This window comes from Mauremys reevesii, linkage group 7 (assembly GCF_016161935.1).
Source record: "Mauremys reevesii isolate NIE-2019 linkage group 7, ASM1616193v1, whole genome shotgun sequence".
Taxonomy (NCBI): Eukaryota; Metazoa; Chordata; order Testudines; family Geoemydidae; genus Mauremys; species Mauremys reevesii.
The window spans coordinates 93,927,639-93,937,724 of record NC_052629.1 but is presented as its reverse complement, the minus strand read 5'-3'; the positions used below and the strand labels follow the sequence as shown (position 1 = coordinate 93,937,724).

The following is a 10,086-nucleotide window of genomic DNA, read 5'->3' as shown; positions in this document are numbered from 1 at the left end:
GCTTCAGGGGGACATGGGTGCAGGGCAGCCTGAGGGGATAACAGGGCCTGGCCCCAGCAAGCAGCTGCACCTCTTCCCACCCCTGCTCCGCCCTCACTCCACCCCTTCCCCCGAGACCCCACCCCACCTCCATTCCACCTCTTCCCCCAGGCCTTCGCCCCATCTCCTTCCAGCTTTTGCCCCCTCCTTCAAGCAATGCCAGGAGCTAGCGGGGAGCACAGGTTGGGGCCAGGTCATTTGCTGCTGCTGTCACCAGGATGCTCTGGACCCCACATCCCCCTGAAGTGCAGGGCCCGAGGCAGTAGCCCCAGTCCATCCTATGGATGGGAGGGCTCTGCTTGGACCCATTCTGAGCACCACCAACAATTATACAAACCTGGCGCCCATAGACACAGGCCACACGCCAGCCAAGCCCTGAGCAAAGGCAGCAGGGAAACTAGCTTGTCTGGGCCTGAGGGCTGTGAGATTGGCAGGGGAGTGTATTGCAGGGGGCCTCTGTCCTACTCCCTACAGTGCCCCCTGCTGGGAGAGGCCAGGGCTGGAGTAGCTGGGAGCTTCCCCCCCCCCACCCCAACTAGGAACCAGCACCTGCAAGAAACAAACCAGCCACTAGTGGCAGACTATTTAAAAACCAACTTTTTTATTAACTCTTCATGCTACTAAAAAATACACCATTTAGTAGACGTGTCCCCTCCCCCCACTTTGTGGGAACCCTCAGGCTGTTTATCGCAGTCCTGCCAAAGCTGTCCCACCCCAGCACCATCCACTCCCCTTCTAACTGTACAAAGCCCTGCCTGCCCCCACCCCAGGTCTGCCCCCCATGGCCCTTCAATGCAAACCCCATGTCAGCCACTGGAGGGAGACAGTGGGGCAGAGCGGGACATGCTGCTTAGAAGTCTGTGGGCTTCCCCACTTAGCACAGCCTCAGGAGCTCTCTGCCTAAGCTGCACCGGGAAGGCAGTGCCCCCTACAAATGCATTTGCTACAGCCCTGCTGGGGCTTGTTTAGCGGGACCCGTCACAGCCCAGCGGAAAGCCCACTGCGTTCCCAGTGGCTGGTCATACCCCATTATTCCCCTGTGCCTGGTGGCATGCTCAGATCCCCCTCTATCTGCCCCTACCCCCTACAGCAGATCCAGCACTCTCAAGGGAAAGGCCTCAGTTGAGAACAGAAGGGGGGGCATAACCACCTAGAGGGAGGAGATGGGGGGAGGGAGCATGACCGGGGGGGAGGAAGTTTACATTACAAACTCCAGGGGGGGGAAAGAGGTACATCCGCCACACTGAACAGTTGTGGCTCTACCCAGGGCTTTGTGCAGGGCCGGAAGATGCCTTGGAAGCTCAGAACACAGCAGCTGGACTCCGGAAAGATCAAAGTCAGTGGCTAACTCACCCACCCCCAGCCTAAAGAGAAAGAGCTCCCCTCCCCTACATGGCTGACTTGGGGCACAGAATGGGATGCGGCTTTCTTCTCCTCTAGAGGGTGTGGGCACAAACCTGGCTCCTGGGCAGGGCATGGGCTGGCTCAGGTGGGTCTGTATTTTGGAGACACCTCACCCAGAAAGAGCCCAGGGTGTGTCAGAGGGGACGGGGCCATAGCTCCTCAGCAGAAGGGGTGCAAGGTAGAGAGAACCTCCACCCAATTCCTGCAGCTCTCCCGGATATGTGGAGCACACAGAGAACTCATCACCCCTGAACCCCAGAGCTCAGGGGGGCACAGGCCATGACAGCTCCTGTCTCTTGGGGGGGGGGGGGTAAATATTAGAACTGCCCCCCCCCACCCCAGCATCAAACCCACAGAGCCCCCTCCCTCATGCCACGGGGAGTCCAGGAAAGCTACAGCAGGGGTGAGGCAGCCCCTGCATCTGGGAGAGACGGGGGCAGGGCGCTTCCCCATGCCCTCTTTAAAGGCAACAGTTCCTTGCCCCGTGAAGCTGAGCCTGGCAGAGCTTGGCAGCGGGCAGCACTGCACCCCAGCGCCCCCCACGGGGCTCAGAGGGACTTGCGGGGGCGCTTGAGGAAGGCCAGGGTATAGTCTCTCGGGGCCGACACCTTCTGCTTCTTCATCTGCACCTGGGACTGGGCCGTGAGCTGCAGCTTGATGGCGCTTGAGTTGATCTTGGCGGCCACCAGCAGCTCCTTCATGCCCTTCATCTTCTCGCTCTGGAAGGTGAGGACAGGCCCCTCAGGCGGAGGGGCAGGGGGGATCCCTGGGGCGGGGCCCCCCCCCTCCTCCTTCTCTGCTGCAGGGGGCTTGTCTGGGCGCTGGCCTGAGCTGGGGCGCCGGCGCTCGGAGGCCTTCTTGGGCAGGGGGGGCTCCTCAGGCTTGGATTCGCGGCGGGGTCCGCGGCGGCGCCCCTCGCGGGGATCCTCACTGCCCTGCTCATCGTCCTCATTGGCCTCCGCCTCCCGCGCCACGATTGTCACCTTCTGGCGCACCTGGGGGAGGGAGTGGGGGGGAGGGAGTCAGGGGAGGGGCCAGCATCCCACAGCCACTGCAACCCCGCCCCCCGAGCCCCAGCCCCCAAATCCAGCAGGGACCCCCCCAAAGCCCAACCCTAAACCCCATGCCCTGCTGACAACTCGTCCTGAACCCCTAAATCCAGCAGGGAACCCCCCCCAGGCCTCACATGCTCAAACCCCACCCCTGAGCCCCTGCCTGCACCCCTTGTCCCCCAGAACTCCAGCCCTGAACCCCCAAATCCAGAAGGGACCCCTACTCCCACATGCTCAAACCCCAGCCCTGAGCTCCCAGCCCTGAGCCCTTTGTCCCCCAAAACTCCAGCCCTGAGCCCCCAAATCCAGCAGGGACTCCCCCAAGTCCCCCAAACTCAGCATAAAGCTCCCCCTCCCCCCTCATACCACCTGAGCCCCCCAGCTCAGATGATTCACCACCCAACACATGCTACTTCCCAGACGCATCCCTGCCAGGGCCCCCCCTCACCTGCCCATCAAAGCGTCCCAGCGACTGCACCAGGAAGGTGGCCCAGCCCACGTGCAGCACAGGCGTGGGGCTGCCCTCCTCCCACTTGCAGATGCCATCATAGAAACGCAGCAGGTGGGCGAAGCACTCAGGGTCCTGCAAGGCTGAGCCCCCAGCCTGCACCGGGGACCCCTGAACAGAGAGAGAGGGGTTAGTGCCTCCCAGGGGCCCAACACGCCAGGGCTAAACAGCCCCTACAGCCTGGTGTCCCCCCCCACCCCCAATCAGCCCCATGGCCCCCCCTTGTTCAGCTCCAGAGCCCCTCCCAGGGCCGCCCAGAGGTGGGGGCAAGTGGAGCAATTTGCCCCAGGCCCCGCAGGGGCCCCCACAAGAGTTTTTCAGGGCCCCTGGAGTGGGGTCCTTCACTCGCTCTGGGGGCCCTGGAAAACTCCCGCAGGGCCCGGGCCCCCGGAGCTTCTTCTGCTCCAGGTCTTTGGCGGCGGGAGCTCCTTCCGCCCTGGGGTGGAAGGACCCCCCGCCGCTGAAGTGCTGGGTCTTCGGCGGCGGGTCCCAGAGCAGAAGGACCCCCTGCCGCCGAATTACCGCCGAAGCAGGGGCCCCCCTGCCACCGAAGACCCGAGGCCCCCTGAATCCTCTGGGCAGCCCTGGCCCCTCCAGCCTGGTGTCCTGCCACCCACCCACCGCCGATCAGCCCCATGGCCCCTCCAGCTTGGTGTCCCTCTATCACCCCCCCTCCAATCCCAGAGGCCCATCCAACTCAGTACCCCACTCACCTCTCCCCTCTCCCCAGCACCTTTCTCATCCAGTGGCTCTGCCAGGTTGGCCACCTCCTTGAGCAGGTTGGGAACCACGTCGTTGGCCACATCGAAGAATTCCTTATAGATCTCCTCATCCTCCCGGCAGTAGTTATAGCTGGGGGAGGACAGGAACAAGGGAGGCAGTGAGCAGCTGGGGCCAGCGCCCCATATTGGGGAGAGGTCCTATGTCCCATTCCCCACTGCCATCCAGCCCCTAGGCCTGGGGCCAGCCCGTGTCCCATTCCCCCACTGCCAGCCAAACCCCAGGCCTGGGGCCAGATCAGAGCCAGCGCCCCCTAGAGGGGAAGGCACGGTGTCCTTCCAGACATGAATCACTCCAGTCTCCTTTTTAAGCAAGTACCGGTAGTTCCATTGGCTGGTGGCCAGCCAAGCCCTAACGAAGGGAAAGGTTTGGAGCCGTAGGGCGGGCTCCTGGGACACTCACTCCTGGATGACAGTGGCTGTGTCAGCCCAGGCCTCCAGCGCCTCCTTGACATTCTTGTTGCGACAGTGGTAGCCAGCCAGGTACATGTAGGGGTAGATGTGCTCATTGTTGTAGTACTTCCTGGCTGAGCTGATGCCCTGGAGGGGGTGGGAACAGAATAAAAGGACGTTCTCAAACGTCTCAGGAACATTTATGTTTTACAAATTACATTCCAACCACAAACCCCCTGCAATCCCCACCCTGGACTCCCCCCAGCCCTGCTGGTGCCCCCCAGTCCCGACCCACAGTCCCCTGCGATCCCAGCCCCGGGCTCCCCCCAGTCCCGACCCACAGTCCCCTGCGATCCCAGCCCCGGGCTCCCCCCAGTCCCGACCCACAGTCCCCTGCGATCCCAGCCCTGGGCTCCCCCCAGTTCTGTCAGTGCCCCTGAGCCCGACCCACCATCCCTGCGATCCCAGCTTGTACCCTTCACCTTATGGTAGATGGAGAGGGGGTCTGGTCTGCCTGGTGTCGGCTCCAGCTCCTCTAGGTCGGCCAGGTTGCCCAGTGCCATCGGGTACCTGCCAGGGCAGCAGAGCAGACAGGCATGGGGGAGGGACCCTCTATCCTGCCTTCTGCCCTCAACAGGCGGCACTGGGGCAGCACTGCAATGCCTGGCACTTGGGGGCAGGGCACCCCAAGGCAGCAGATGGTAAAAAACCCATTGATTTCAAGAGGTGCTGGGTAAGACCCACCCACTGGCTCCTGCCAGTGCCATCCCCTGTTGCACCGCGTGCTCTGCACCACGACTCCTTGGCGCACACATCCCAGCGGCCAGCAGAACATGCTCACGGGCCAGGCCCACAGGCAGGAGAAGACCCGACCTAGCCCAGAGCTGGGCTCTGCTAGAGAACATCTCCATCCACACCAACCCTGCCTAGCGCTGGAGCTCCACGTGCTCTATGAAGGGAGCCAGGGTGGCCAGCCCTAGGCTGGGAGGGATTCTGCCGCGCACAGACCAGTGAAAATACACTTCCGTTGCTAAAAACCAAAATTTACAGCCAGGCAAAGTCAGCAGAGCGTGGCCGGCTGAAGGACGTCTCCTTGGTGGACTTGGACAGGGGATGGGGACAGTTTGTGCTACCAGTTACAAAGCTGCAAACTTTTGCCATCTCAACCGCTCCCATCACTAAACAATGGGCTGACCCCGAGAACGTCCCCCGGGGTGAATATTTAAAATCAATACAAACAGGAAAAACACTTACAAATAAACATCAGTGTTAGCTGTCAAAACTATACAAAATAAAAGCCTGCGTCTGCCACGCCTAATGATCCCCACCCTGCAGATGGAGAAACTAATGATCAGAGGTGATAGCTCAAGTCCATGAGGTGCCCCCCACTGCCCTCCAGAACTGGGATAGAACCCAGGAGTCCAGGCTCCCAGCCCTCCCCAGCTCTAACCCACTAAACGCTACTGCCCCACCAGAGCCAGGGATAGAACCCAGGAGTCCTGGCTCCCAGCCCCCCTGCTCTAACCACTAGACCTCCCTCCCCAAGCTGTGGTTTCAAAAGCCCAGCTGTACTGACCTCTCCAGGTGCCCCATGTCGTAGAGAACCCACAGGAGCCGCTGCAAGGAAAGGGGAGGGTGGGTTACTGAGGACACAGAGCCATGGGGGTGGGGTGGGGGATGAGACCCGAGTCTCCTATGGATAAGATCCCAGTGGAAGCGAGGGCCATGCGTGGCGGAGGGACATGGAAGGGTGTGGGGTGCGAAGCACAGCACTGGAGGGACGTGGGGTAGAGGAGACTAGAACAATTTGGAGGGGGCCATGCGGGGAGGGAGGGAGTAGATGGGCTTGTGGATAGGGCAGGCATGGGGGTGTGCCCAGGGGGAAGGGGATTGGACGCGCACACATGGAGAGGGGGCATGTCCCACCTGCTGCAGCTGCAGCAGCTCCAGGCTGTCAGTGTGCAGGTCAATGGAGGGGTTGATAGCGCACACCATGAAGGCCACCTCCATGTGCCGGTCACAGCGCAGGTACGAGCCCTTCAGGTACAGCCAGCTCTGCGGGGGACAGCGGCAGGTGAGTGAGGGAGCTGGGCCAGGCTACCCCTGAGCCCAGAGCAGGGGGGTGGGGCTGGGAGCCAGGACTCCTGGGTTCTATCCCCAGCTCTGCCTCTGATGCTGGGCAAGTCCCTTCTCCTCTTGGTGCCTCTATTCTGACTGTGAGCTCTTCAGGGCAGGGACTGTCTCTCACTGGGTCTGAGCAGCCCCTGCCCCGATCTCAGCTGGGGTCTAAGCAGCACCTGGTCCGATGCAGGGGAGCTGATCTCAGCCTGGGTCTCAGTGGCAGCTGGTCCGATGGGGGCCAGTGACTGAATGCACCCCTGTATTCACATCCTGCACACAACTGTAATAATATATTTGTACCAAATATGTCCTGTGAGGTATCATTGGAAAAGTAACAAACTCCCTGCTCAGTAATATCCTGGTGGGATGTGTGGAGCAGCCCTATATGGAGAGTAACAAACATAAGCAGACATTACAACTGAAACGTGTTTACCAGACATGGCAAAGGGGCAGAAGGGACTGTTCCTCAAAGGACAAACTGGCACCTCTAGCCAGGTGTCACCAGAGTTAACTGGAAAACACCAGCCAAGCGGCCACTCTTTGGGGAAGGAACAGAGCACTCTGCATTTTAGCAAACAGCATGGAAGCTCTTTCACCATGAGACCCCATGGCTCCATCCTCACCGCAGGAAGGAACTTGATCTAGGGGTAACCTCAGGACAGCGCATGTCAAAGGGGACAGGACTAGGAAAATGAGGGGCAAACACACTTGGGGCGGGGGAGGAGGACTCTCTCTCTCTCTCTCTCTCTCTCACCTGAGAAGACAAAGGAACCAGCCTTTGTGAGGGGTTCTGACCAGAGAACTGGGGCTGTCCCGCTGCTGGGAGCACATGCTAAGGATTTTACCTTGAACCAAGTCCAGTTTATTGCGTTTAGTTGCTAGAATGCGCTTTATCGGGATTTCCCTTGTAACTGTTTCTGACTTTACACCATATACTTGTTCTCACTCATGTCCTCTCTGTAATTCAACTGGTTTTATTCTTTTTAAATCAAGTCCAATCCTGTGCTGTGTTTCAACTGAGCTGTCCAGGTAACTCCAGTTAAAATAGCAAACTGCTACATACTGACCTCTAATATCTGACCCATCCAGGGATGGACTGGACAGTGCAGAAAATTCAGGACCGGGAGCATGCTGGGGCTGCCCTGTGGGTGGTAACTAAGGCTGCTGGAAGCCAGAGCGTGGCTGGTGTTTGCTGACTGGCCGCTGGGGTCAGAGCTGCTGGACCAGGACTGTGGCTATCCACAGACACTCAGGATGGGACCTGCATGCTGCTATGCTGTTTGTGGGAAGCCCAGGTGGGAGCTACAGCAGCAAAACGTTGCGCGGCACCCAGGGTGACACACCCCTCACTGGTCTGCATTGTACCCCAGAATGTGACAGAGCCCCCCAGATCTTGCCCATGGTCTGAAGAGCACCTGGCCTCATGGGTGGGGCCCTGATCTCAGTCTGGCAGATACCTCAGTGACAGCAATTCATGTGGATCAGTTATTAGTTACTAACTGCACCATCTACTAAGGTTAAAGCCCAGGGGATCTTGCACAGCAGCTTTTTGATCCAAGCAGGCAGCCCCAGCCCTGCACAGACCCCAAGCCCCATTCCGCCCCCCACTGCCCTACCTCCTGCAGCTATGTCTCACTGCAACCCCCCACCCCCTCAAAGCTGATGGCTTCCCCTCACTTACCCGCTCAGCCACACCGGCATTCACGGTCTGCCCACGCCGGTCCTCATTGCCTTTGCCGTGCCAGGTCACCTCAGCCGTCTGTTCACCATCTCGGCCAAACACCACCCAGGCATGGTCCTCCGAGAGCGCCAGGTGTACATCCGGAAGCCCCAGCACCTGGCAGGCCCCCACCACAGCAAAGGCCACCCCTGAGCTGTCCAGCTTAGTGCCTGCAAGGAACACATGGCACTAGGGGGTGCGGTGCTGCAGGGAGCAGTGTGGGGCTCATTAGGGGGCACTCTCCCCTTGCAGCCAGCACTGACCCCTGCACCAGTGTGGTGCTATGCTGCAAAGAGCAGGGTGGAGCTCAGTCGGGGGTGCTCTGCTCTCAGTCAGTCCCAACTCCAATGAGCCATCACTAGGGGGTGCTGTGCTGCAGGGAGTAGGCAAGAGGAAAAGCAGAGCTGAGTATTTTCAGGCTGCCCCAGTGCAGCGCCCCACACTGGGCCAGGGCGGTACTGTCTCCATCCCCATGCTAGTGGGCCCCCTACCTGTGATGAAGCTGAAGAGGGACTGGATGTGGGCCCGGTCTTTGAAGTAGGAGCGGCTGAGGCTGTTCCAGATGACATCCGACACCTTCTTGACCAGCTCGCGGGAGGAGAAGCCCTCGGGCCGGGGGTAGAGGGACAGGTCAACAGCGCCGCGGATCTGGGCGGTGAAGCGGGCGTACAGCGCAGCCACGATGGACAGCTCAGCCACAGGGAAGTAGGTGAGGCTGTCGGGCTCCGGTCCCGGGCGTGGCTCGAAGCTGATGCCCGGCACGTTGGTGGGTATGACGCGGTTCACAGCCAGGAAATGCTCCACAAAACCCAGCACCAGCGACAGCAGCACCAGATCGGGCTGCTCCTGCTGCAGCTCGGCCATGAATAGCCGCACCACGTCCTCCACCGAGCGCAGCGGGAACAGGGCCTTCTGCCATGGCTTCAGCCCCATGGCGGGCACCCAAGGCAGCTGGGGAGAGGAGAAAGCATCAGGGGTGGCTGAGGGGAGGGCCAGGGCCAGGTCAGACCGCCGGAGCTGTGTGTCTGCCTCTCTCCCCACCTGTCCCCTGAAGGGAACCCCCACCCCGTCTCTCACCCCCCCTGACGGGGACCCTCATCTCTCCCTCGCCCCCCCTCTAATGTGACCAGCTATTAGGGGCTTTGTCCTACACAGACAACTATCCCTCCCCACCCGAACAGGAGGGGTCCCTATTTTCCACACTTGCTCTCTGGTCCCCCTCCCTCCATGCCGCTCCCCCTCCCCCCGACCCCCTTTACCAGAGGCAGCAGCCCCTCCGCCCCCCTCCAGCTTCACTCCCTCAGCACAGGCACAGTAGCAGCCATGCTAGGCCCGCAAGGCACCATGGGAGCCGTAGGGCACGATGGGAATTGTAGTCCGCCTGGCCAGCCAATCACACCATGTCACCCGAGGCATGCTGGGAGTTATAGCTTATAATTAACCCCGGTGCCTTATGGGAAATGTAGTCTGATTCCTGGGGACGGAAGCCAGCGTGCCCCATGGCATGATGGGAGTACTGGTCCCGATAACTGGCTGCCCACAGCCTCCTGGGAAATGAAGTTTGGTGCCCGAGGGGGAGGGCCCACCTGCTGTTGTGCATGCTGGGAGCTGTAGTTTTTCTGGCAGTACATTCAGAGACTTCGTTGGTATGGGTACTTCCACCTTTTCATGTTCTCTGTATGTATAAATATCTTCTGTCTGTGTGTTCCACTCTATGCATCTGAAGAAGTGAGCTGTAGCCCACGAAAGCTTATGCTGAAATAAATTTGTTAGTCTCTAAGGTGCCACAGGTACTCCTGTTCTTTATTCAGAGACTTATACTTCCTCAAGGAATTATGGGCACCGTAGTCGCATGGCCTACTCCAGCCGGAGGTGTTCCAGGGCTGTCCACACCCAGCGCCCGGCTGGGCCTTTACTTTTTTTAAACCTTGAGGCCATTTGAGCCCTCCAAGGCATAGTAGGAATTTTAATGATGTCATTTACCCTCCCCTGCAGTCCTCGCCCAACAGCTGACCATGGTGCTGTGAGCTTCCCCGCAGCAGTGCCCGAGCCAGCCTTGCAAGGCAGGAG

The 10,086-nt window shown here is 60.1% G+C and overlaps 1 protein-coding gene across 1 annotated transcript; it reads right to left on the bottom strand.

Moving 5' to 3' along the window:
• Window positions 1-219: 219 nt before the first annotated feature.
• MEN1 (menin 1) lies at window positions 220-9,426 on the bottom strand. Its single transcript, XM_039547706.1, has 10 exons — window positions 9,276-9,426; window positions 8,508-8,967; window positions 7,978-8,186; window positions 6,102-6,230; window positions 5,752-5,792; window positions 4,658-4,745; window positions 4,186-4,322; window positions 3,717-3,855; window positions 2,944-3,114; window positions 220-2,438 (listed from the first exon to the last, which is right to left on the bottom strand). The coding sequence occupies exons 2-10, from the start codon at window positions 8,947-8,949 to the stop codon at window positions 1,992-1,994; spliced, it is 1,803 nt and encodes a 600-aa protein (XP_039403640.1). The 5' UTR covers window positions 8,950-8,967; window positions 9,276-9,426; the 3' UTR covers window positions 220-1,991.
• Between the last annotated feature and the right edge of the window lie 660 nt (window positions 9,427-10,086).

Bases quoted from the DNA above. Each gene is read 5' to 3' on its own strand.
- MEN1 (XM_039547706.1), bottom strand. From the start codon at position 8,949: ATGGGGCTGAAGCCATGGCAGAAGGCCCTGTTCCCGCTGCGCTCGGTG. The intron at 6,231-7,977 runs GTAAGTGAGGGG...TGTCCCCCGCAG, and splicing joins ATGCCGGTGTGGCTGAGCGG to AGCTGGCTGTACCTGAAGGG. The intron at 3,856-4,185 runs GTGAGTGTCCCA...GTCCTCCCCCAG, and splicing joins ACAGCCACTGTCATCCAGGA to CTATAACTACTGCCGGGAGG.